We start from the raw sequence: 27315 nt of genomic DNA on the forward strand, positions 1-27315 counted from the left end.
CTCAGACTCGTGCATTTTTAGACGCTGAGCCATATGACAGCAGCGGTGCAGATAAAGTACTCAGTCGCATTGTTTGATAGGTACACGACTTTTCCGAACGGCCTGCAAGGACGTTAGTTGTAGCGTTCTGACAGCCTGGCTTGCACCACTACGTATAACGAGCATTGCCTATATGCATTCATAAAGAACCGGCAAACTAACGGCACTAAAACGGCAGGACAAACTAATCATAGAATACTGAATAGCATGTGTTACTTTTGTCTCGTATTCACAATCACCTCAACTGAAAAGCCAACTGAAACACTGTGTATGTTGATGTTGTTGCTCGCCTGAATAAGTACCTAAATGAATAGGTGCAGTCAAACGACGAGTACATAGTGTCTAAATGATTAGCGCCTGAAGCATATCAAAGTAAGGTGGCGACTGATGATGAGATAGGAGTAAATAATTGCTCCTGGCACGGCCCTTCATCGCTCATGTTCCGTGAAAAGACCGTCCCAGATTATGCAGATCGCACTAAGACCACCCTAACGTGGAACTGCGCTCCGTGTACGACCTGAAATACGACCGCCGATCAGCGGGGCGGCGGCCGGTGTCCAGGGGCGGGGGCGGCGGTACCGTCAGTCCGCCCAGCTCCGCCCGACCGCGCCAGCAGTGCCAGCTGACGTCCCCGGCGTCCACTGAGGGCCGCCTGACGTGTGTCCTGTCCGACCCACCCCTCCGGAGCGGACGCACACCGACCGGGTCATGGGCGCGCCGCACAGTGGACTTGCAAATCGGCCCGGCGGCCGCCGCTGACTGGAGGGACGGTGAGTGGCTGCGACGCGCCCACTCCGAGCCGCCCGCCACTTAGCCCGCTAATGAGCCGGAAGGTCGCCGGGCGCGCAGAAGTGCTCACCTCAGGTGACTGGGCCCGGCCGGCCGGCCGCTGCCATTCTGGAGACACGTGTGTCAACAGAGGCGTACTCTCATATACTGTCTCCAGAGGCGCAGGTAAACATAGCTGGCTTCTAAGCATTGGCTGGCACACCCGGGAGGCCTTCTGATCCAGCGCTGATGCGCTTTCATGTAGGTGAGATGAAGATGACAGATTTTATCATGCCAGGCGCTCTAAACATGCAAGGTTAGTCAAACACCAAAGACGTTCGCTGCTGGCCTGTGATGAGTCAAGCCTTCGAGTACAAGTACCAAAGAAACACTTCCAATATGCCTATGTACATACCAAATAGTGTAAGCTAGCACCTAATACGTATAGAGACATACATGGGGTGTATAATACTATATCTATGCATATTTGAGTGTTTACAAATAGTATAACGACAGTTCGCCTTATATAGCAGCCTGTTTTCACTGAGAAACATCACACAATGGCTCGAGGCAGGCCGGCAGAACAGCAGAAGCCGACAAGGACCCTGTCTAGGAACAATAAGGGACAGGAGCCTTCAGGAGCGTGATTCCGTCTTATCGGTGCCTTCCCACTACAATTAGGTGAGATAACATAAATATCTTTATTAGGTCCAGTGTTCGTGAAAGAAAACAGGTAAGTTTATATGTGTTATATAATACAGCTTATGTCTTTCTTATGGAAAATGTTAAATAACAGATTTCGATATCAAAAGTCGACAGAAGTCGAAAAATATATATAAATGCAATGAAAACCCTAAGCCTCATGCTAATAATTGTATTGAAAATAGGGCCAAGAAAATGAGACAACTGTTTCGTGCATAGCACATCGTCAGGTCTGACGTGCATAGCACATCGTCAGGTCTGACGAGACCTGACGATGTGCTATGCACGAAACAGTTGTCTCATTTTCTTGGCCCTATTTTCAATACAATTATTAGCATGAGGCTTAGGGTTTTCATTGCATTTATATATATAATCATGAGCCTTAAAACCGCGCTTTCTTTCATCATTCAACATAAGCATAACCGAAGTCGAAAAATCGTCACTTCAAGAACAATACATCCATTCCACACACCCATGGCTAAATAGCACCCGCCCATTTTTACGCACTGCTAGGCGCTGATATAGATAAAGATTCCAAAAGGAGTTTCATTATGAAACACACTTCAGCAACCAAGCACAAAAACACACAACACCTACTCGCACATGGGTCCTGCATCGGAGTTTGGTCACTGTTCGACCCGCTCCGATGCTCACATGCGATTTGGTAGGTATAACAAATAACAATTAGGGACTGCACAGTGCACATATATGCTCTCGTTTCATATTTTCTTCTTTCTGCTATTGACTTGAATCTTTGATATACTTCCTTGACTGAGAAGCCTTCGTTTGAATCACTTGATCGACATAGGTAAACTAGCCCCGGTGCTGTCTCTCACCCCTCTGAGATCTGATGTACATAGTTGTAACCAGCGCTTATCCCTCTGAAATTCGGATGTAGCGTTGCTGCCTCATCTCTTTGACATCTGGGTGTAGCAATCCCTCCGACATCTGAGTGTAGCTGAAGCTGAAGTTCAACCCTCCGACATCTGCGTGTAGCTGAAGCTGAGTCCGTCCAGGTCAGCGATGTGCGGTGCGCGTCTCCCCCGGCCGGTGAGTGGTCGAGTCGCACAGTCCCGCTCCTGTGAAGGCGGTCACACGGTCACGTCAGAGAGATCGGCTGGATGTGTTCTAGTCACACTCACATCCGAGAGTCGTCTCAGGTGTGTCCCAGTCAGAGGGGTCGTCTGTTGTGTTCTAGTCACACGGTAACATCAGAGAGGTCGTCTCGGTGTGTTCCAGTCAGAGGGGTCGTCTGTTGTGTTCTAGTCACACGGTAACATCAGAGAGGTCGTCTCGGTGTGTTCCAGCCACACGACCTGTACTGGGGCGGGCCGCTGTGTGTGTGTTGTAAGTACTGCTTGAATACCTAGTGGGTGCTGGCGCCTGGCGGACGGAATATAGTCGGACCAGTATAGAGTTGGCTGAACCATCTACGTCTTCATACACTTTGTGAGAAACAAAGCGGAACACCGAACACACTGTGGTTGAGTGACTTGTCATTTTGACAGGTTCCTGTTTGGGAATATTTGAGGTTTGAGTGGTAGGTACCTCGTATATCATAGAGGAGCCAGCCGCTCTAGCGAGGGTGGCGCAGGGTAGAACAAGCGTGACAGTACGCAATGTGATCAAAGATATGCATGCAAAGTGCATACTCGTATTTATAACTGTCAGGATGCTGGCATCACAAACTACAGATATGCCCGCAAAAGTGGATGAACGATTACTTTAGGCTGATAGGAATTCATCGTTTGGGCTTTGATGCAGTACAGCACGACTGGCTACGACAGATGATGACTGCGAGCATCCTACACCACTGCGGCATTCGGTGGTCACGCGCCTCTCAATCAGCAAGACGCGCTGAGCTATCGCCGAGCGAGAATGCCGAAAAAGCGTATAGAAAAAGACGGTTGTTACGATGCAAGAAATCGTATTTACTAATAAGCGATTCGATTGAAGCAGTCTGAGTTAAATTATTCGACCGTAGAATACAATAAGTACCAGAAAAAAAAATGAAGCAATAAAAGTTACTCTGTATATGTCCTATAATATATCTATAACAATCGTCTTATGATAAAGGGTCAGATAATAAAAAAAGAAATGAGTTATCCCGATGCTCAAAAATGATCCACTCTTCATTTGCTGAGCGCATTTATCTGATGAAATAACATAAGCACGCATATTTCTTACTAATAAGCTGGCATACCATTTTGCTGCTCATCCCGCCGCAAAAAGCACATGAATCGCTCATCAGCCGTCCTGTTAAATTGACTTTCAATGGCTCGATTAGGGCGTGATTCGGGTTTGCATGAGCGATGAGGTGGCCACTATTGGATCTTGATTAGATGTTTGATTTCATATTCAACTTCATACATTCTCTAGCGATCGTTCGTCAAAGCAGCTACTGAAAAACTCATCTGTGCTCCATCAATCATCACTGCATGTCGAACAGAACAGGCGGGTTTGTAGCAAATGTCCCGGCACGAATTAATCGATCATGGATGTAAGCTGCTTATTGTAGGTATCTACAGCCACTGGGTGAAATGTGGTAGCATTTATTGCGTTTTTTTAAGGACAAACTTCGTTTTTTACTGGAGGTACTGACATGGCATTTGGGTTTTGCGTTGACTAAAACAATATCATGATGTAAACTTTTCTGTGTTCTCTTTGGTATTCGGACCGGTGCTTCCATACTTTAAAAAAAAATATTTGTGTTTTGAACGTAGCGTGCTGCTAGTAAGGTATAGAGCCTACGTTTGAGTGAACTGACTCTTAGACCACCTACACTTCTCCTCTTTTTTCGGCTCGATCGTCTCTCGATAATCAAGGACACGAAAGTCTTATCTTTAGACAGCCACGCTGACCTGGGTTGACATCAGGGGCATAATTAAATAACAGCGAACCGTGTTTCCGGCCTGTGATGTCGCCGTCCTATGTGAGGGACTAAATTTACCTCATTTGAGCAGCAGCTACATGTTTCACCTAATTAGCGTAACGCTGCTTTTTCGTGTTTTGCGCAGCATGCCCCGTCACATTAATTATTCCAACAGCACCAGCCACTTAACTTTGACCTACAGTGACGTCACAAACACTTCGTAACGCCATCACCTCAGCATCGTAACACGACACACTCCGGAAGTAATTCAACTTCATAAGCAGTACAGGTATCTATGGAAACGCGCACTTGCTTCTACGAGCAATTCCTCAGCAAGATGCGAGTACATTGGTGGGGAAGTACGCATCACAACGTAGTAATTAGCTTCTTTGTCCATGAAAGTTGCATCCTAGTTGAAATAAATGACGCAGCGGATGTAAAAGCTAACCGCGCATTCAGAGTCTCTCGGACGACGTAGAATCTTCGTCGTCCGAGAGACTCCGAAGGGGGGGGGGGGTAAATGTCCCGACCGCCGGGCCGCTGGTGGACGGTCACCTGGTCAGAGTGGAGCGGCGCCGGCAGCTCGCGCAGCAGCACCAGCCACGGTGTGAACAGCAGGTTCAGCAGGCCCAGGATCGCCAGCAGCCAGCCGAACCCGACGCTGCTGGCCAGGTAGCCGCCGACAAACGGACCTGACAGCGGTCACAGCCGGGTCACAGTGAGATCACCGTGCAGAGGTCGTGGTGAGGTCAAGGCGGGGTCACAACTGATCACGGCGGGGTCACCAAGGGGTCACGGCGGGGTCACGATAGTGTCAAGGAGTACGACACTGTTAGCTTCTGTAGGGGAAGCGGGGGGAGCACCGACACCTTAAGCATTTCTGCTCACCGAGCTGATATGCGTAATAAAAACGAAGCTCTTTTGCATTCATGTGAAAGTAGGAATGTTTTCCTACATGTTGGCATAGTTTCCAGCGCTCCATTATAAAATTTCGCTACTTTACAGACATTGAAAACAAGTCCTGCATTTTCCGTCCTCCAAAAAATGTGCGGGTGGCACCGCCACTGATGGCGATGTTATCCACAGATCGGCCTTACGGTGACAGCCACCCTTGGAAGCGTTACTGCTGTCTGAAATAGTAACTCAAACTCATATAAGACACACAAGAGTTGGTTGTTAGTTTGTCACAGATCAGACTGTTTGTTGCGGACAATATGCATACAAAGCATGACAAATTCACGTTTATTTCGAAACATCCAGTGAAGTCAAACGTGAGGTTAAAAAACAGACGACGTTTGCGGCCTAACTAAAGCTCTTCTCCGAGCTGAGTGAATCATCATTGCGGCTTTATCCATTTTGCCACCCCTTGGGGTAGCACCGCCGAGCATGGCGGTGTTACCCCACACACAGTCATGGACCGACAACGCCCCGACGGGAAAACAAGCCGGGACGCGATTCTTCTGTAATTCCTTTCTCAACGAAGAGCACTTCATGCCCTCAAATTTAACGTAAAAATCAAGGCATTTTGACTTGAAATGACCACTTACTTGCTGCTAAAACATGCCAAATGATTACAACGATGGTTTGAAATTCACAAAATGGGCAATTGCGATCTCAAAATCAAATAGGGGAGAGTGGGGCAATGGCGGACGGTGGGTAATGCCGGCCACCCATCTCTAGTGAGTACTTTGTCCATCACTAATCAGCTGATGTTGTTTACATTTCAGTTGAGCGCCATTCTAGCACGTGGTGCAAGTTTGTTACGATAGCTCCATTATTTTCATTTTTATAGCGTTAAATGTGTTTTTCGTATCTGATTTTTAATTTCTGTTGCATCTATTTGCTGACTGTGAAATGTGTTAACGCATTTTCAGAAGTGCTGCTTTGCAATGACCTTCAATTAAGCCTTTCTTAGGCGACTGCTGGATGTGAGGCGTTTGCGGCGCAATGCCTTTGACTGCTGCCTGCTTTCTTAAAATAAAGCTGACCTCGGGGTAATACCGGACACGTGTCCGGAATGACTCCACGCGGTTTTGTTTGCGACTTCTGTCGTTAAAGCTCAACGTTTCGGGTTGCTGTGTTTACGGCTGTGTTAGTTTGCTTGCTGTGTTTACGGTTGTGTTAGTTTGCTGCTCTGTTGGCGCCGCGCTGTTGTGTTGCAGCGAGTGCAGTGTTGTGTTGCAGTGCAGTGTACTGTTAACTGCTGAATACAGTTGTCGTTTCTTAATTCTCACTTAAATTTCCATCGAAAGAACGGTTTAAGGATGAATACCAGTGACGATATTTCGACTTTTGTGCTATTGCACTTAGTGGCCGGCATTACCCCTCGCTTTTTTGCACCTCCATTTTTCACCACATTTTCGCGTAGGCTCTGAATCTGTCATCAGTGATCTGAGATACTAAAACTGGGTGCTATCTGAAAGCCTATTCCTTTGGCTATAACCACAGTCAAAATCACCATAAAATAGCTTCAAATAGCTAAGCTATTGAGCAAAATGCTTATGGTGTCGCCATTGCCCCACTCTCCCCTAAATCTTAGCGAAACCTACCTCACGCGGCGTCCCGTTTCCGTTTGGACACCGAAATGGCGGGTGTTTACATTTACAATTCAGAGTTTTGCCGATAGAGAGGATGGCGGTGTTTCCCACATGGCGGTGCTACCCCCGCTTCCCCTACAGCACGGTACCGTCATAGGAGTGGATTTGCAGATCTACAGGCTGGCAGAACATTGCGTGCGGGATATTGGGCACTGAAGACTGCTGTTGCCACTAGTTTCAAGAGCTTCACTAATCAGTTCCGCAGCAATTCATTCATATAACCTACAGAACTTATCATTTCCTGTTTGCCTTACGAGCACATTAAAACTAACTAGAAGTTATTCAGCGTCTGACCAAACAACCTGCTCAATGAATGTGAGGGAGAACGATCACACTCCAGAGCGCAGCGAACTGAGCCAATTAGGGAAACAATAAGCTGAAATAGGAAATGAGCTCAAACTTGGGATAACTCTTACATAATATACATTATACAAGTCATTTAATTGGGTTTAACACGCACCAGGGGCGGATCTAGGATTTCGATAGGGTGGGGGCAGTCAAGCACAGGGGCGGCACATTTTCCACCTACTGGGGGCGGCATTCATAGGGTCTGTTCCAGTCCAGCGGAAAAAACGACCTTGACGGCCATCACGAGACGCAGCGATTAGTATTCAAAGTTAACCCGCGCCCCACTGGGGGGGGGGGCTATTTATAGCCCCCCCCCTCCCGTTTTTCTGCAATAACTTCCAAACCGCTTGACGTATCGACGCCAAACTTTCAGTACCTTCGGCTGAATCAATTTGACACCTTGTGTCAAAATTTGAACTTCGTAGCTACCATAGGTCGGCCGGAAATGACGTCAGAGTGACGTCATGTTCGGCCGATTTCGACGCAAAACATTGAACCACGGCAATCGCTCCCAAGGGCTCAGTTTTTAAGCTAGATCCAATTTCTTTGCATGAGAGGACTCAGAATAGACTGCGCTATCAAACTGCTATCTCGGATTTTCGAAATTTTGAAAATTTTGAAAATTTTATATAATAAAATTCAAAATTTACATTTTTACATTTTTTCAAAAAGTTTTTGACTTTTCGAAAAAAAACCGGAATATATGTGATAGAACGCGTTATTATAACTAACTCTAGCAAGTTTTAGCTAAATATCTTCAAAAATGGCCAAGTTATACGCATTATTGCAAAAAAATTCACAATTACTAATTTTTCAAATCAATTTTTCAGCACGTATTTGACATCGTACGCCAATATAAATAGCACCATCGTGTTCCTGAGCTCAAACTGCATCCAATAGACACCTTTTTTGTTGAAAATTTTGAACTTCAAAATTTGACCTTTTTTGACCTGAAAGTGACCTGACCTAAGCTAAATTCGACTCAAAATGACCTCGAATGACACAGACGACATCAAATTCGAAATCTTTGGCCTAATTGGACCATAAAACATGTGTCACGTGACCGACGCATGATCTAATATTTTCGTGACCTGTGATGACCTGACCTTGACCTGAAAATCAAAGTACAAGTTTGGTAACCTCAGGGTATCTAGAGCATCTGTTCACGAGTGTGTGAACCAAAAATGATCCTGATCTGACTTGCAAGACGGCGGCCAGAGCCCAAAACGTGAGCAAGCCAAAATGCTAATAATTTTTAATTTGACCTGACCTGTGACGTCATCGGTGACCTCGAGGTCAATGAAATTAGGTTTCGCTCGACAGTTTTTCCGGGGCTATCAGACACCGTTTGAATTTTGACGATCGGCCCAGTAGTTTCGGAGTTAGGAGGGGGGGCTATGAATAGCCCCCCCCCCCCCAGTAGGGCGTGTTATACGCAGACCCCAGTGGGGCGCGGGTTAAGGTCTCAGGTCAACTGGTCACCTCTGAGGTCAGGTCAATTACCTTAAAGTGGGGTTTGGTTTTAGGCAAATAACTTCGCAAAAATTGGACACGGAGCAAAAATTTAGATATAATCGTATTCCTCTCAAGCAGCGCCGAATAGTGTAGATACTTTTTGTTCGGAAAAGATCACAATCAAGATTGACCCAAAGGTCGTCAGGTCAAGCCCCCTCAGGACACGGTTCGGACTAAGTAGGTCAAGTTGCATATCAGCCGATTTGGAGACTCATTTCAATCACAATGGTGCCTTTCCCGACTCTAACTCAATTTGGTCGAAAATTTATTAACGAAAAACGATTATGACCCAAACTTGGCGTCCTGTGACGTCCTCTATGACGTGATAAAAATTAAAATGCCAAATTAAGGCACGGAATTATTTGAAGAGCGTATGAAAACACGTTTCTTTGTGTCTTCGGGCGGATTCTAGCATGCCTACATATTGCAAAAAGAGCAAGTTCAGTATTGCCCCAAAGGCCTATAATGGGGGAGGTCACGTGACTGACGTGACCCAAGATGAATTGCACGAAAAATCCCAGATATACAAAGTATGAGTACCCGGGACCTTGCTACTTTCCGAAAGTGTCATCATCCTCAGATAATTTGCCTGGCGTTGGCGGCGTTGCGAAGTTGCGACGTTTTTTTTTTGACCGTGCAGAGGCTTACTTATAACCGTTAGAGGTTTTTTTTACCGTGCAGAGGCTTACTTATAACCGTTAGAGGTTTATACATTGGTCAGTGACCTTACTTAACTAACCTGAAAATGAATCAGGTGTCATAAGGTCTGGTTTGGATGGAGGCTCAGGTAGGCCAAGTTTCAGTTCTCTATCGAAAACGGCTCCGGAGCAGTCGCGAAAAAAAAAAACGTAAGGGGTGGAAACCCCTCTCCCTCGGAAAGGGGATAATCTGCCTTCAGGGACGTCGCTACGCCTTCAGAGGGAGCTACGTACATTTCAGAGGGTGGCACTGTGTCTCAGGGCCTTGGCTAAGGAATTTTGACTAGGGGGGCAAACCAGACTTCAGAATGACACCATTAGCATACATACACCGTATATACCGCATGTAACATGCACAGGCAAGGAAATACCAAATTCGCCCAAACATAAGTATACCTACCTTCTTCTACCGAGGGGCTTAGAGGCCAGCGTAGAGCCCTCGAAGGCCCAGGACGAGCCCTCGGGGGCTAGCATGGGACACTCAGAAGCCGCTTTGGGGACCCTAAAAGGCCAAGCGTGGGTGGCGTGTGGCGTTAAAAAGCCAGCACGCAGGCCTACTAAGACCAACGGCGTAAATCCTTCTGAGGCTATATAGGGCCCTGTGAGGACAATTTGGACCTTCTTAGGCCAGTGTGGGCCTGGGGCCCTCTTTGGTCGGTGTAGGCCGTAGGGCCCTCTGTGGCAAGCGTTGGGCACTCTGAGGCCAGCGTGGGGACCTCTGTCTTCTGAAAACTGAGACTGGTGCTGGATCCTCAGAAGCCAGCACCAGTGCTGGATCCTCAACGTCTTTCATAGACTGGCGCTGGGAGACTGGCGCTGGGCCGTCAGAGGCCACATCGAGGGCCTCGACAGCACAGCCAGAATTCAGCGCTTCTGCATGATTGGGCCTAGAGGTCGGATTAAGACCCCGAAGGGCGACATGGAGCCATGAGAGACTAGATCAGAGGAACTCATAACCCGAGTTGGGCCCTCCTCAAGCTTAGGGTATCAGCCCTCAACCAGCGCAAGGCCCTAGGAGATCGACATCGGCTCTTTGAGGCTGACGTGGGGCTCTCGGGGACCATTTTGAGCCCACAAGGATCTAAGACCGGAGATAGGATCTACGGGGGCCGATTGGAGCCTCCGAAGCCTGTGTGGGGTCCTCTGAGGTCGACGACATGGAGCTCTTAGAGACCGATTTATGACCAGTGTGACCTCTCAGTGACCAGCATGGCCCCTACCGGTCTGTGTAGGAGCCTGTAGTGAGTGTAAAGGTCACCAGAAAGGTCACCAAAGTCACCAGAAGATTTGACAATCTTACTTAATAATACACCAAAGTCACCTTCAGCTCAACAACACAGATCAGTGTATGTACAGCATGATCTTTTTCGGTTAGAGCATGCAACTGAATTTAGGTCAAACTATAGATAATTTAACGCCTCTCGATAAGAGAGACACAGTGGCGGTAAAAACTGTGCCTACCATACGTGGATTAACCCGCACCCTGGTGGGGTCTGTTTATAACGCGACCTGGTGGTGGTGGTGGGGGGGGGGGGCTATTTTTTGCCCCCCCCCCTCGTATCTCCGAAACTACTGGACGGATCCGCAAAATTCAAACGGTGTTCGAAAGGCCTGTCACATTTGTCGAAGGAAACCAAATTTCATTGACCTCGGGGTCACCAATGACGTCACAGGTCAGGTCAAAGATGCAATGTTTCACCGTTCACGGGTCTTCTCGGGAATGCGCTATAACACCGAGGAAAACGCATTTTGTCGAGAATCAGCGATAGGGCGTCAGTTGCCTAGTAGATATGTTGCTATTAGAGGTCACTGACAATACCAGGTCAGGTCACAGGTCAGGTCACTAAGGGTCACAGGTCAGGTCACATGAGCCCAACTTTACCTACTAAGGTTGTGTGATGCATGTTTTATGGCCATTTTTTCATTTCCAACTCAATGGTGTTGGTTATAAGACTATCAGGTACGGCTTAGGTCACTTTCTGGTGAAGTTCAGGTCAAGGTCAGGTCAAGGTCAGGCCAAAAAAGGTCAAATTTTAAAGTTGATAGTTTTGCATAAAATGGGTGTTGATTCGATGCATCTCGTCACGGGGAGTCTAATGGTGGTCTTTGTTTGGCGCTACGGGGTCGAGAATTGCTAAAAATTGAGTTTGAAAATTTGAAGTCATCAATTTTGAACAGTTTTTTCGCTATAACTTCGCCAAAAAAAGAGGTATTAATCTCAAATTTGGTACGTGGATGGAAGGCGGTAAGGACTATCACATGTATTCCGGTTTTTGCGAAATTCAAAAAACGTTTTGGATTTTTCGAGTATTATATCAAAAAAATATTTTTTTTTATTTTTGGGGGTCAAAATCCAAAAATTTCAAAATCCGAGATAGTGGTTTTGTAGCCCTGTCGATTCTACAGCTTTTATGTCTTTAACATTTTTCTGTATTTGCAAAGCTATAGGCCTGACAGCTCTTCCCGCAAAACCCTTTTTTGGGTCGAAAACGGCAGAACATGACGTCACTCTGACGTCATTTCCGGCCAACCTATCTTAGCCTTTGGAAAATTTTTGGTCACAATGTGTAAAATTGATGTCCGGGAGGGTACTGAAAGTTTGGTGACGATCGGCGCTGCAGTTCTGGAGATATATCGAAAAGTCTGGAGGGGGGCAAAAAATAGCCCCCCCCCCACCAGGTCGCGGGTTAAGTAGGTAGGTATGCATAAAAAAAAACGGAACAAATCAGGGGTGCGGAGCCGGAGCCGAAGCTGAAGCCGGAGCCGCCGGAGCCGGCATATTTTGCCCGGAGCCGGAGCCGTGAAACAATATAGGCCGGAGCCGGAGCCGGAGCCGGAGCCGGAGCCGTCAAAAAAAGGCGGCGACTCCGGCTCCTTTTTTTGAAGAGGAAAAACAAATTATTGACCTTGCTCGGTTTGACAGTACAAGGCAGTAGAACATGTGGTAGGGTAGACCGGGGCAAGTCGCCCCGCCGAGGTAAAACGCCTCACCGATGTTTCTCGGAACTGGCAGAGTTCTGGGGAAACATCCTCTCTTCTATAAAACGTGCACTATATGATCATTATATGAGCAGACTGGGAAGAAATTGTGTTGACTCTTTCGGGAGATATAGCCAAAAATGTTTTTTTTGAGTGATTTTTATGTTTTGTTGTCAGATTATGCATCATGGCGTTCTTTTATGGTCCATATCAGGTTAACGACTTTTATGTATTTTGAACAACTATTGTCTAACGCTTATCATGCCGGGTTGGTTCGTGTTAAATTATGTCTTGCTGGAGTGCAAAGCGTTGTTCTCTGACCGAACTACGTGATGGGGTAAAACGCCCCAGTAGGTCGCGGGGCAAAAAGCCCCATGGGGCGTTTTACCCCATGTGTTATTCGGGCTACCCACTTTCTAATGTTCGGTAGCTGGCGAACAGTAAGTTTCTATGCCTTTATGTGTATTTTTCTCAGCAACTGGATGGCAAAGGAAGTATTCTGTAAACATTTGCATTGCAATAATTTATTATTTGGTCCTTTGAGGCAGGTGAAAAACCTGCTCATACAATAGTGTCATAGCTGAACACCTGACAGGATGGAATGTGCTAACTTCAGTGCCGTGCCTCCAGAGGTCTAACGGACCTCTCATATAAGATTTAGCCAACTACCATGTTTAATCTTTAATCTAGAGTATGGGGCTTCTTACCCCAGGCCGTGGGGCGTTTTGCCCTGGGGCTGGGGCAAAATGCCCCATTTGCAGTTGCTTCACAAATCGCTTCCTAGCTGGGAGTCCGATCATAGGTGAAATAATTTGAGGGGTGGAATTTAACCCGCGCCCTGGTGGGGTCTGTTTATAACGCGACCCGGTGGGGGGGGGGCTATTTTTTGCCCCCCCCCCCTCGTATCTCCGAAACTACTGGACGGATCCGCAAAATTCAAACGGCGTTCGAAAGGCCTGTCAAATTTGTCGCGGAAAACCAAATTTCATTGACCTCGGGGTCACCGATGACGTCACAGGTCAGGTCAAAGATGAAATGTTTCACCGTTCACGGGTCATCTAGGGAATGCGCTATAACACCGAAGAAAACGCATTTTGTCGAGAATCAGCGATAGGGCGTCAGTTGCCTAGTACATATGTTGCTATAAGAGGTCACTGACATTACCAGGTCAGGTCACAGGTCAGGTCACCAAGGGTCACAGGTCAGTTCACATGAACCCAACTTTACTAAGGTTGTGTGATACATGTTTTATGGCCAATTTTTCATTTCCAACTCAATGGTGTTGGTTATAAGACTATCAGGTACGGCTTATGTCACTTTCTGGTTGAGGTCAGGTCAAGGTCAGGACAAAAAAGGTCAAATTTCAAAGTTGATATTTTTGCATAAAATGGGTATTGATTCGATGCAGCTCGTCACGGGGAGTCTAATGGTGGTCTTTGTTTTGCGCTACGAGGTCTAGAGTTGCTAAAAATTGAGTTTGAAAATTTGACGTCATCAATTTTGAACAGTTTTTTCGCTATAACTTGGCCAAAAAAAGAGGTATGGATCTCAAATTTGGTATGTAGATAGAAGGCGGTAGAAACTATCACATATATTCCGTTTTTTTCGAAATTCAAAAAACTTTTAGGATTTTTCGGCTATTATAATAAAAAAAATCTATTTTTCATTTTTGGGGGTCAAAATCCAAAAATTTCAAAAATCCGAGATAGCAGTTTTGTAGCCCTGTCAATTCTACAGCTTTTATGTCCTAATCGTTTTTCTGTATTTGCAAAGTTATAGGCCTGACAGCTCTTCACGCGAAACCCTTTTTTCGATCGAAAACGGCAGAACATGACGTCACTCTGACGTCATTTCCGGCCAACCTATCATAGCCTTTGGAAAAATTTTTGGTCACAATGTGTAAAATTGATGTCCGGGAGGGTACTGAAAGTTTGGTGACGATCGGCGTAGCGGTTCTGGAGATACATCGAAAAGTCTGGAGGGGGGGCAAAAAATAGCCCCCCCCCACCAGGGCGCGGGTTAAAGTAAAATGTCCCAAGAACGCATTGAGCACAAATTTAGCCTTCCAGGTCATGTGGGACAAAAGTTATGTAGCAAAATAAATTATCTGGGGCGTCTTGCCCCAGGCTACCCTATTCATAATAGCCTTGTTATGCAAATACAGAAGCAACGTGAACCAATCCCTTCGTCTTTTTGCTTCCACCCGTATTTAATTTTATAGAGGATGTACTGAGTACTGGAGCCGGAGCCGGACCATTTTACTCGGAGCCGGAGCCGATTTTTTCTCCGGAGCCGGAGCCGGAGCCGTCTGAAATTTCCACGGCTCCGCATCCCTGGATCAAATGCTTCTGCGAGATCCGTCTATTTTGGCGGTTTTTGCTCTCTGTGGGCCAAATTGTTGAAAGTAAGCTCGAATCTAAGGACAACTCAGCGGGAGCTTCCAAGGATCCATCAAAAGCACTCTTCCGTGACGCTGCAACACTTATAGTTCACGAGCTATGCGCCTGGATAAGAGGGGAAAAATTGGCAAAGCTGGCTAAGAACCGCACCTGGGCTTGGGTAAAGCAGGTTACCACTTACCGGCCACCACTGCGGGGGCATTTGCCACCTCCCCTTCCATTAACATGTTAGCCGAGGCCCTGCTGTGTCTTTAGAGGGCAGCAAAGAGATGATATGATGATATAAAACTCCAGAAGGCGGCGCTGTGACTTCCATGAGCTTCACTATGACTGCGAAGGGCGGCACTATGACTTCAGAGGGCGGCTTTAGGAATTCAGAGGGATACCTACTACCACCTCAGAGAGTGACACTACTTTAGAGAGCGGCAATACTACTTCAAAATGCAAGCTATGACTTCAGAGGGCGGCGCTATGACTTCAGGGAGCTTCAAGAAGACTGCGAAGGGCGGCACTATGACCTCAGAGGGCGGCACTATGACCTCAGAGGGCGGCACTATGACTTCAGAGGGCGGTCAAGAGGGCGGCACTTTGACTTCAGAGGGCGGCACTCAGGGGCGGATCCAGGAAAACTCCAAGGGGAGGGTCATGAATCGAAGTGGTGCCCCTACCTATACCCAAAATTAAAAACTCAACGGATTTCGTCCACTTCATTTTGGTGGTGCCCCCATGTTCAGTTTTTTTTTCTTTTTTATCTTTTATTTCTAGTCAGTATCTTAACTCTTAGCCACAACCACATTTACCAATTGTAAGCAAGTATATATGAATGTGCTATGTGTATATATGTTGTGGACGCTGAGTAGTGAGTACTTACCAGGAACGTTATCAGGTAAGCAAATCGTTGTCAGTCCGACGAACTTGACCCTGGCGTCTAAAGCGTCTGTCCTCGACACTTCAGGCTTGTCAGGGGCACCAAAGTCCTTCCAGGGACACCACAAACCTGCCAGGGGCACCTACGGCCTTGTAGGGGCGCCACAGGCCCGCCAGGGGCACCACAGGCCTGCCAGGAAGCAGGGGCACCACAGGTCTAGCAAGTATACACGACAGGCCTGTCAGGGGCACAACGGGCCTGTTGGGCCCATGAGCACCCCTAGGGGCAGGGGCACCACAGTCCTTCCAGGGGCACCGCAGGCCTGTGAGGGGCACCAGCGGCCTAGCAGGGGCACCAGTCAACACAGGCCTGCCAGGGGCACCACAGACCTGCCAGAGGCACCAGAGGCCTGCCAGGAGCACCACCGACCTCGCAGGGGTAACTTGGGCCTGTCAGGGCCCAGGGGCACCACGGGCCTGTCGAGAGGCACTTCAGGCTTTTCAGGGGCACCATAGTCCTCTCCGGACGCAGGGGTAGCAGGGGCACCAGAGGCCTGCTAGGGGCACTACAGGCCTAGCAAGGGCACCACTGGTCTATCAGGGGCACCACGAGCCTGTCACAGCCAGGCATCTCAGGCTTGTCAGGGCCCAGGGGCACCACAGGTCTGTGAGGGGCACAAGCGACCTAGCAGGGGCACCAGTCAACACAGGTCTGCCAGGGGCGCCACAGACCTGCCAGGGGCACCACAGACCTGCCAGGGGCACCAGAGGTCTGCCAGGGGCACCACCGGCCTCGCAGGGGCACCTTGGGCCTGTCAGGGGCACCACGGGCCTGCCGAGGGGCACTTCAGACTTTTCAGGGGCAACAGTCCTCTCCGGGCGCAGGGGTACCAGCGGCCTAGCAAGGGCACCAGAGGCCTGCCAGGGGCACCAGCGGCCTAGCAAGGGCACCAGAGGCCTGTCAGGGGCACCACAGGCCTAACAAGGGCACCACGGGCCTGTCAGGGGCACCTCAGGCTTGTCAGGGCCCAGGGACACCACAGTCCTTCCAAGGGCACCGCAAGCCTGTCAGGGGCACCAGAGGCCTGCCAGGGGCACCACAGGCCTAGCAAGGGCACCACTGGCCTGTCAGGGGCACCTCAGGCTTGTCAGGGCCCAGGGGCACCACAGTCCTTCCAGGGGCATTACAAGCCTGTCAGGGGTACCAGAGGCCTAGCAAGGGCACCACAGGCCTGCCATGGACACCACAGGCCTGCCAGGGGCACCACCGGCCTTGCAGGGGCGCCTCAGGCCTGTCAGGGGCACCACGTGCCTGCCGGGGACACTTCAGGCTTGTCAGGGGCGTTACAGTCCTGTCAGGGCCCAGGGGCACCAGGCCCGTGGTGTCCCTGCTAGGCCTGTGGTGCCCCTGGCGGTCCTGTGGTGCCCCTGTCAGGACTGTGATACCCCTGATAGGCCGGTGGTGCCCCTGGCGGGTCTTTGGGCCCCCGGGCCTCAAGGGGGGGGCCATGACCCATGTGACCCCCCCCCCTTGGATCCGCCCCTGTCAGGCGCGGATCCAGGGGGGCCGCTGGGGGCCGATGCCCCTAGCCTATCGAAAAAATGCCGCCCTCCGCCGCCGAAGGCGGCGGAGGGCGGCTTTTTTCCATAGGCGTTCGAGTGCATTTTACGGAAACGAGCAAAGTTCATTTCATAATAATCTCTGGTAACAACTCTCTGAATTGATATTAAACCCTCAGAGTATGTTACTTCTCTCCCTGAAGTCGGAGTGCCGCCCCCGTAAGACGAAGTACCGCCCTTGACAATCACATTGCCGCCCTTTGAAGTAGTAGTGCCTCCCTCGGAATTCGTGATGCCGCCCTTAAAAATGGTAGTGCCGCCCTCTGTACTCGTAGTGCCGGCACGCACAGTGGAAGGGTTGCGAGTACTATGCCCAGTGGAAGGGGTGGGGGAGTTAATGTCGCCCCCAACCTAACTTAACCTAACCTAGTCTAACCAAACTTAACCCAAAGTGGAAGCTAAAAAGACGAAATTTGGAGGGTAGGTTGTGGCCCTGGGGAGCTCTGTTGTGTGTGAATTTCATGACCCTAGGTCATATTGACCTATGGTCAATATCTTCAAGGTCAAATGAGGTCAAATCTGCCGTATGAGCGACTTGTTTGCGTTTACACGCCGATAACTCAAAAAGTTATCGGCCGATTTTCCTTTTTCTTTCACTCTACGAAAGAAAATACATTTCCTAATATGAATGGTGAATTTCTAGTTAATCTAACAATAAACATGACAGCTAGAAGCCTGCTAAGAGTAAGATGTCAACGGATGAGGGGGGATCGGCCGAAGCGGAAAACGCGGCAATCACAATTTTGTGTTCGCACGCTCATAATTCAAATGCTTACTGGCCGATTTCAAAAATTCTTTGACCATAAGATTGTATGTACATTTCTTAGTCTTCTAAAAAAAATTGACGCGAATCGAATATAATCAGCGGTAAGGGGCGCGATGTAAAGACGGAACCATCCCGCCCCGGCACAGTCTACAATTCAGGCGGAGCGAAACGGCCGGCGCCGGCTGCCGCGTTGACTTTTCACCGCTTTTCTAGAAAAGTTGCGACCCGATTTTTTTATTTCTTACACGATACGACCCACAATTCAATTATGGACCGGTAGCCAAAATTTCACATCAATGTCATGTTTGCGGCTTGAGTTATTGGCGAAAAACAGGAGGGGTGGGCGAAATTCGCCCCCGTTCCATTGCGCGTGTTAAAAACATTTTGATTTCACCAGAGGGCACATATAGTTTCGATAATTAACACGAATCAATTACACTGCAGGGATCTTTTGTTGAAATTTCACAAAAGTGTGAGCTGTGGAGACGATTGGAAGCAGTCGAAACTCATTAGGAGCTGGGACTAGGAGTTGGGATCCATTGGAACCAATAACTCCAAATAATGCAATAAAGTCACGCACCACCCAGTCGAAATTGTCACCCGTCGTTGATCTGGCGCCCCACGGTATGACGGCCATCATGCTCAGTTTGCAATTCCATTCCGGACTGCAAAGGTCAGCAGGACACCGCCACAGCACGTCCTGCCGAGCCGGGGCAATATCGCGGACCTCTGAGACCCGACTGGGTCCCGACAGCGGCACCTCAGGAACGGGTCGGACTCCAGACGGACCGTCAACACTGGGGTGCGTGGAGAACGGTCAGGTCAGGTCAGCTATAGCAGTCAGCATGCCTTACACGGATGCGTGCTGACTGCTACCCACGGAGTGGGCGAGGAAGACGGCTGTCTGGGCAGACCTATCCATGGAGTTGGTGAGGCAGACGGCCTGCAGATATATGTACACTTACACACGGAGTGGGCGAGGCGGCCGGCCGTGTAGGACAGACTTACCCACGGAGTAGGCGAAGTCAGATCATACACGTACCCACGGAGTAGGCGAGGCAGACGGCCGTCTGGGAGAGGGCGTAGACGGCGCCGTAGCCGTCCAGCAGGCCGTGCCGCTCCACCAGCCGCGCCAGCAGCGGCATCAGAGACGCGTCCACGATGCCGATGCCGAGCCCGATGCAGAAGTGCGGCAGGATCAGGTGCACCATCCGGGTCGACTGCGGCAGCTGCGGCCGACAAGGACGTCGGTTCGATACCGAGTCGTCACTTGTTTGGCATGTGTTGGAAGAACAGAAACACAAAGTCGCCTGGTGAACCATCCCTGTTTGTGATCCTGCCTCAAGAGCCTTTTCTGTCCCCAATAAATGCTCCTTTACAAAGAGTTAGCCGTTACGGTAGATCAAACGCTAGCTTTGTGCGGTTACTCTCGATAACTTACGTACACAAACATACCTCAATAAAGATTTACGATGGGCTTTGCCTCAGAAGTCAAGATTTCATTATCCAAAAAGCAAGCCAATTTGCTTCAAGTCATTCTGTTATCTATTTTTAGAATAACAGCCTAAATTACTCATGGGTAAACAAGCGCATTGCAAAGCGCACTCGAATACGACTTGATGATGACGATTGACGGTCGATACCTTTGTCCTTTCAATTCCTCTGAGCCAAAACGTGACACAAAATGTTCCTAAACGGACATGCAGCGCTGATACAGGCAAATCGGCGCTTATCCGCCGGCGCCGCTGAATCAGCAGCTGCAGCCGTCGAGCTGCGCCGGCTCCCTCCGCACACCCCGCTCACGACTTCTCACAGGTGGTACATCGTTTTCCACTCGCATCTCGCTGACAGGCGGTCACGAGTCGGCTGACGGGACGTCACGATTCGACTACCCCCGGTGACGTTTGTCGGTGAAATGTGACGAGACCGATTCGGTGTGTCGCCGGCCTGTTTGTGACGCCGCACCATCATGTTCCGACGGACAAAAAAGGACAATCGTATGCGAGAGACGGGCCTCGCAAACTGAAAATATTTAAGAGTAAATTTACGCTACACTATGCAGCCTTGACCCAGCTGAGCCAGAGAACCAGTTTATCTCACATGCGCATGCACAATGTACATCGCAATAGGCTCTAAAAGAAGATGCTTGTGCACATTTTACCTACTACAGGCCACGTGCATTATCTTACTTTTAGGTCACCTGAGTTCTGGCTTGTAGCCGGAGATGCATGTCTGCCATTAGAACTTGGTTATCACCTAAACCGGCTGCTATTATCTGGAGACACTCTGCCACCACCCAGACAATATTTATGACTCCTATAGGAAATATTTCATCGCAATCCACACATAGCTACCTAACTACTCACGTCCTCGACGGCATGACAGTCACAGAATCATTCTCGTATGTCAACGACCTCAGACCACGCTGATGTCCAAGCTCCAAACCGGTTCAAACCTCCCTTTCGCCGCCTCTACACGCTCTTATCACCGTTACACATGAACAATGAACATCGTTTGCCTCGCAAGTTTCGCTTGGTCTTACCAGCATGGCGGCGGTGCCGACCGTCATCATGGCGGCGGCGGCCGTCCGCCAGCGGCCCAGGCGCAGCGCGATCACGCCGAAGCCGTGGGTGCCGATCAGGTAGCCCAGGCTGTCGGGGATGAACACCGAGCCGAGCTGCCACTTCTGCCGGCGGTCAGAACAACAGTGGTATTGTGAGGGCGCCACGCTGGGTGAGAGCAAGGCCAGGATTGGTCTATGACCACGAGGAAACAAGATACTGAAGTTCGGAGTCTGAACCTCACCGACCCCCGAGTGTGCCGCTGTGCAGGTTGGAAGGGAAGGGGTGCCGAGGAGCTACCTCTGCCCACCTGCGGGTGTATGGTGCGCATCAGCCAGGCCGGCAGCGTGGGCTCCAGGATGGCCATCACGGAGGTGGAGATGCCCACGGCGGCGGTGACGATGCAGACGCGCCGGTCCAGCAGCAGCCTCCACCAGGCCGGCGACGAGCCCTCCTGCTCGCCCTCCTCCTCCTCGGGCAGCTCGGTGACCGGCAGCGGGCGCAGCTGGCGGTACTGGATCACTGGATAAGGGCCACGGTCTCAGATACTGTTCCGTATGTATTGTCCTGAGACACGTGTCAGAACTGTAAGATACTGCAACACTGGCAATAGACAGGGGGCACGGAAACGTTCGACAAGAAATGTCTTGTGAGGAAAATAGAGATAGTGCATGTTTCGCATCCTACAACAGGTAACACAAACTCAGCAATTCTCCACCATTCAACAGCCACACGGCTCACCTAGCAATCCGATGAGTACGAGCGTCAGGAGCCAGAAGGGCGGCGCCTTGCCCATCAGGTCGTAGCTGAGCCCTCCGAACGGGTAGCCGATGAGCACGCCGACAGCCATGGCGCCCAGCACGCGGCCCATCACCCGCGACCGCTCGCGCTCGTTCGGGTACAGGTCGGCCACGGCCGAGAGGCCTATCGGCAGGGTGGGGGTGGGAGCCGGCGACCGGGGGGAGGGCAGATCGCTCATTCTGATTTGTGTCGGCCAGTCGTTCGGGACAATTTGAAAGTGGCGGTCGTGGAGCGCTATGGTAGTTCGAGTCCAATGTCAGGAACACTGAGATATATTTGTGTAGAGGCATGGATCGTTGGTTTTCGGGAGCATTTGCGGCGCGAGTTATAGCCAGCAGTAGTCGTGTCCCTCAGAGGTCCCGACCACGGCTGTCAGTGCCTCCAAAGAAGCCATGACACATATCGCAGTAAAGAACAGTTGGTTCCGAAACGAATGCCAACTGCAAAACGAATGACACAAATCGGTTTTCTGGGGAGCATTGGCTGCTTTGGTGATGGCGAACTTTGGTACAGCACAGTTCTGAGTTGGATATCAATAGCGAAAGATCAATTTAACCAGTTGTGTAATTGCTTAGGATCGCTCAGATCGTGGATCGAGAATATAGAACATGAATAGTCTGTAGGCACAAGTTTTTACGTTTATGCTCCTTTTTCAATTAATAGGTGAGCGACATGGCGCCTACATGGCACCTTCTTTATGCATTCTACCAAACCGTCGCGTTGATTGGATTGTAACTGGCATTCCTTTACGGTGATATTTAATCAAAGACCCACCGGCTGACGGAAAAAGCTTTACCTACGTTTCGTTATCCATTTGACATTGACCGCTCTGGTAATTGTTTCATCAACAGTGCATCATTACTCACCAAAGAAGCAAAAAAAAAGCACGATACTTATTACGTGTTTACAATTCCTCGCTGTTGTCCGTCCGGGAATAGCAGCAATTAGTGCCGGCGAGCGGTCCCGCCGCTGGCCGCAGTGCTGTATGTATGAGCAGGAGCTCAGCCATTGATCGTCAGTCACTGACCTGACACGGCGATGCAGGAGGATCCCACGCCCTGAATAGCGCGCGCCAGAAACAGGGCCGAAACGCCCGAGGCCACGGCGAACACTGAAATCGGAACACGCCTCTGTAGACCAAATGCCTCATACACATTTCACAGCAGCTAATGCATATCCTACTTGAAGATAAGGTCAAAGGAGGTTCAGTGGTAACGTGTTAATTAGTATGAACAATGACTAATGAGCATGCATAGCGCTATAAAGTCTACCTTTAGCTTATTCGCACATACCCACATATCTACTAAAAGTGAGTACGATTTATTTATTTGTTTGGCCTGCCTTTGAAGCCCTTTGACCGCCAGTCCTGCTTTTGGAGCACAGGAGCAGCCGCGCCTTCGAATGTTATCGATTGGCTCGTCACGGCTGTCAGAGAGCTCGCCGCGAATTTCAGAGGCATTCGGGCGGCCCTTTGAAGGTCGGCCGGCCGTCCTGCGCACCGTCTTCTGCCCGGGACCGGTGCGTGCGTCGGCACTAATCCCCCGCTCCACAGCGGCCCAGATGACTGGAAAGCTGCGTAAAATGACTCTCATTCATCTGGGCGGCATAACACTCGTAGAACCCTTACCAACAAAGCTGAGGCTATTCGCCCTTCGGTCGCTCACATATTTCGCTTTTTACCAAAACAAAGCAGCTGAAATTCTTTTGATATGACGAAGGCAGGCATTGTTTGGAACAGTTGAAGCGATCTGTTGTTGGATTATGCTGACTATTGTTCATATCTGGTGAGGAATGTAGCTATGAGAACAATGAAAATGCCCTGGCCTTAGGGAAAACGCTTATGACATTTCTAAATAGGAAATAAAATATGAGTCACAGCTCTAAGAGTTAAATATCTTTACATTAATTAGCTAAACTTGCCAGCTACATAATTAAGCTTTGCCTAGCGTCTTTCTACGAATTATAATTTATTTTATCAAGTATAGCGAAAAACTGTACAAGAAATCGTCAAATGCATAGCTGCGTCATCCCGCTGCGTCGGTGATACTTACAGAAGGCCGAGAGCGCCAGCACGGCCACTCCGAACACCAGCGGCAGACGAAAGCCGACCCGGGCCACGGCGGCGCCCACCACGCCGTTGGCCAGCAGCTGCACGAACGCCTTGGAGGAGAGCAGCACGCCGATGCGGCCGTCCTGCCGGCGCGCCAGCTCCCCGGCCAGCTCCCCGTTCCCGTCCGGAGCGGTCGGGGTGACCGGCGGCAGCCCCGGGTCCGGCCCGGCCGGGGCAGCGAGCGCGGTCGGGGGACGAGCCGGGACGGTGAGCGCCGCGGTCGCTACCGAGGCGTTCGGCTCGGAGAGCGCGTCCCGGTCCGGCGGGAAGTAGCCGGGCAGCACGGAGGTGCGGCTGCGCAGCATGGTGCGCCCGTCGCCGCTGCTGGACAGGTTGCTGAAGAGGTGGGTGAAGAGGAGCGTCTGCGCCGTGTGCGCCGCGTCGGCGCTGTCGGCGACGCTCGGAGGCGCGCCGCTCAGCTCCGACAGGAACGCCGGCATCATCGGCACTGCGGGTACAGTCGGAGAGGTGAGGGATTGCGGGCACCATCGTAAGGGGATGCAGTGAGAGACAGTGAGGGACTGCGGTCACGGTTAGAGGGATAGAGGGGACGTGAGGGACGGACAGCGGGAACACGAGGAAAATGCGGGATGACACGATGAGGGAATGGTTAATGGAACAAAAACTTCGCACCATGATAAAGTGATGCAATGGGCAGGGGAAAAAACTTTCATGTAAAAAGAGACGCTTCATATACACGAAGTAAAACAAAACAGAAATGAAAAACAAACAAACAAACAGCGATTGTTGGCGCACCTAATTATCATTAGGTATATTTACAATTACGTTCCAGAATAACTTAGGTAGGTACATTTCTTTACAAATAACCAAATACAAATTATTTAACTTCTCTCTACCAGATAGGCACTAGTTGGGCCAAGGCGGCACTAACCGTGCAAACAAAGTTGCCAGGGCTTCATACAAGCTGGCGTAAAAATAGCTGCAACATTGCCACTTGGCGACAAACGGCGCTGCAAAATCCTTTTAGATATGACGTTGTGTTTGAAGAATAAATGGCCCCAGATGCATCTGGAGACATGTGGTCCAAATGTGGTGCCACTGCTGGCTCGAAATGCGGTGCTGAAATGGTATATTCTCTCAGTGATGGCGCTATACCCTGTGGAAGGCACTCACAGAGCAATACGACTTCGGTTGTAGGGCTAAACATGCAATCCTTACGCACTATTGGTATGTTCTTGCACCAGTGCTTAGGACCCATTTGCCGAATACCTGCTAATTTGTTTTGGCTATCGGAATATTGCAAATGACATTCGTCATTTCAAGAACTTTACCTTTTAAATGTGACAACTATCTTATAGACCACTAAATCAATCAAAACAAAACAAAATGGAGTTGCCTAGTTTTCCAGTTTCCTTTCACGATTGATAGACAAATTTGAATACCCATTTCATTTCAATGTCTGCCGCGATGCGCTGACGCAGCTCTACATATATCACGTCCTGTAAGCCCACTCGTAAGAAGATTTTGAACTAAGTCGCCTGGCTCCTCGACGGGGGCAGGATCTTAGGGAGACAGAAATCTAATCACAACGAGATCTCATTTAGACGGTCGAGGCGGCTGCCGTTTTATTGGAGCGGCCGACTGTCGTGAGGAGGGTGTTATTCTCGACTCAACGACGCTGAGAGGACGCTAGATTTCCCCCGTCTTATCAACGCGGTTGCAGCAGGACGCGAGCTCTTCATATCAACAGTTGAGAGGAAGGCAATATCCTCATTTCAACAACTACATAATGCGAGATGGGTATTGTCGTAATCTCACCGACTATAAAGAGGACTCAATATGGACCATAAAACATGTATCACACGACACTTTCATATTGTGACCCCCGGTGACCTGACCTCGCTGTGGGGGGGGGCCCTCCCTGTCGGGGGGCCGAAACGGCCCCTCCCTGTCCTTTTCCGACGATATCTCCTAAACAGCTAGAGATATCGCCACCAAACTTTCAGGACCCCTCCGGGCATCAATTTTACACATTGTGACCAAAATTTGTTCCAGAGGCTATGATAGGTTGGCCACAAATGACGTCAGAATGACGTCATGTTCTGTCATTTTCGACCGAAAAAAAGACCTTCGCGAGAAGACCTGTCAGGCCTACAGATTTGAAGATACAGAAAAATGGTCAAGACATAAAAGGTGTAGAATTAACAGGGCTACAAAACTTCGATCTCGGATTTTTGAAATTTTTGAGTTTTGACCCCCAAAAATCAAAAAAGCATTTTTTGGATATATTTGCCAAAAAATCCAAAAAGTTTTTTGAGCTTCGAAAAAACCGGAATATATGTGATAGTACCTACCGTCTTCTATCCACATACCAAATTTCAGATCAATACCTCGTTTTTTGGCCAAGTTATAGCGAAAAAAAAAACTGTTCAAAAATGATGACGTCAAATTTTCAAACTCAATTTTTGGCAATTCTAGACATCGTAGAGCAAAACAAAGACCACCATTAGACTCTCCGTGACGAGCTGCATCGAATCGATACACATTTTATGCAAAAATATCAACTTTGAAATTTGACCTAATTTGACCTGACCTTGACCTGACCTTCACCAAAACGTGACCTAGGCTGGCCCCAAAGGCTGCCTAACCCACATAATCGCATTTTTCATGTAAAATGGACCATAAAACATGTATCACACGACACTTTCATATTGTGACCCCCGGTGACCTGACCTCGCTGTGACCTGACCTGGTATCAGTGACCTCAGATAGCAAAGTATGTGTTTGACGAACAATGTACCATCGATGGTTTTCAATAAATTACCAGTTTACTCGATTTCACAACACATTTCTTGAAATGCCTGTGAACGGTGAAAATCCGACCTTTGACCTGACCTGTGACGTCATCGGTTTGACCTAGGTCAATGAAATTTGGTCACAAGGTAGTTCCCTGGTGGGGCTATCGAATACCGTTTGAATTTTGAAAATCGGCCGGTAAATTTCCGAAATCTTAGGGGGGGCCGAAACGGCCCCTCCCCTACGGGCGGTAGGGTCCGCCGATAGCCCTACGGGGCGCGGGTTAACTCAAAGTGGTCAGATTGATGTTATACTCGACTCATCGACGGCAGAGAGGAGGACAGTATACTAACAAAGCCCATAGGACGGTATACGCGACTCACCGAGCCGAAAAACAGACTGTTTATCTCGACTCACAGAGCCGAGAGGACGGTATACCTACTGGACTCACCAACAGCCGAGAGGACGGTATACTCGACTCACAGAGCCGAGAGGACGCTATACTGGACTCACCAACAGCCGAGAGGACGGTATACTCGACTCACAGAGCCGAAAGGACGGTATACTGGACTCACCAACAGCCGAGAGGACGGTATACTGGACTCACCAACAGCCGAGAGGAGGGTATACTGGACTCACCAACAGCTGAGAGGACGGTATACTCGACTCACAGAGCCGAGAGGAGGGTATACTCGACTCACAGAGCCGAGAGGAGCTGGTATACTGGACTCACCGACGGCCGATAAGAGGACGTTGTCCAGCAGCAGCGAAACGTACACGAGCGAAGTGACCACTGATCGCGTCGGACTGGCCTCGGCCTCATCCGACTGTTCCGCCACCATAGCGCCGTCCCGAGTGGGACCGACCTGACCTGACCTGACCTGACACCCGTCCCTCACTGGGGACGTCCGCTCTG

The 27315-nt window shown here is 49.5% G+C and overlaps 1 protein-coding gene across 1 annotated transcript; it reads right to left on the reverse strand.

Annotated features, from left to right (window-relative positions):
- Positions 1-1791: 1791 nt before the first annotated feature.
- On the reverse strand, positions 1792-27315 carry LOC122372657 (synaptic vesicular amine transporter-like). Its single transcript, XM_043350154.1, has 9 exons — positions 27133-27315; positions 23584-24090; positions 22560-22643; positions 21473-21766; positions 21042-21253; positions 20713-20856; positions 19213-19399; positions 4937-5073; positions 1792-2588 (listed from the first exon to the last, which is right to left on the reverse strand). The coding sequence occupies exons 1-9, from the start codon at positions 27239-27241 to the stop codon at positions 2481-2483; spliced, it is 1782 nt and encodes a 593-aa protein (XP_043206089.1). The 5' UTR covers positions 27242-27315; the 3' UTR covers positions 1792-2480.

Source organism: Amphibalanus amphitrite, unplaced genomic scaffold (genome assembly GCF_019059575.1).
Source record: "Amphibalanus amphitrite isolate SeventyFive unplaced genomic scaffold, NRLGWU_Aamphi_draft 001382F_arrow, whole genome shotgun sequence".
Lineage (NCBI taxonomy): Eukaryota > Metazoa > Arthropoda > Thecostraca > Balanomorpha > Balanidae > Amphibalanus > Amphibalanus amphitrite.

Coding starts and splice junctions, on each gene's coding strand:
- LOC122372657 (XM_043350154.1), bottom strand. CDS start 27,241: ATGGTGGCGGAACAGTCGGATGAGGCCGAGGCCAGTCCGACGCGATCA. Junction 24,091..27,132: donor CGTCCTCTTATCGGCCGTCG/GTGAGTCCAGTA, acceptor CTGTACCCGCAG/TGCCGATGATGCCGGCGTTC. Junction 21,254..21,472: donor CGTACTCATCGGATTGCTAG/GTGAGCCGTGTG, acceptor GCCCTTATCCAG/TGATCCAGTACCGCCAGCTG.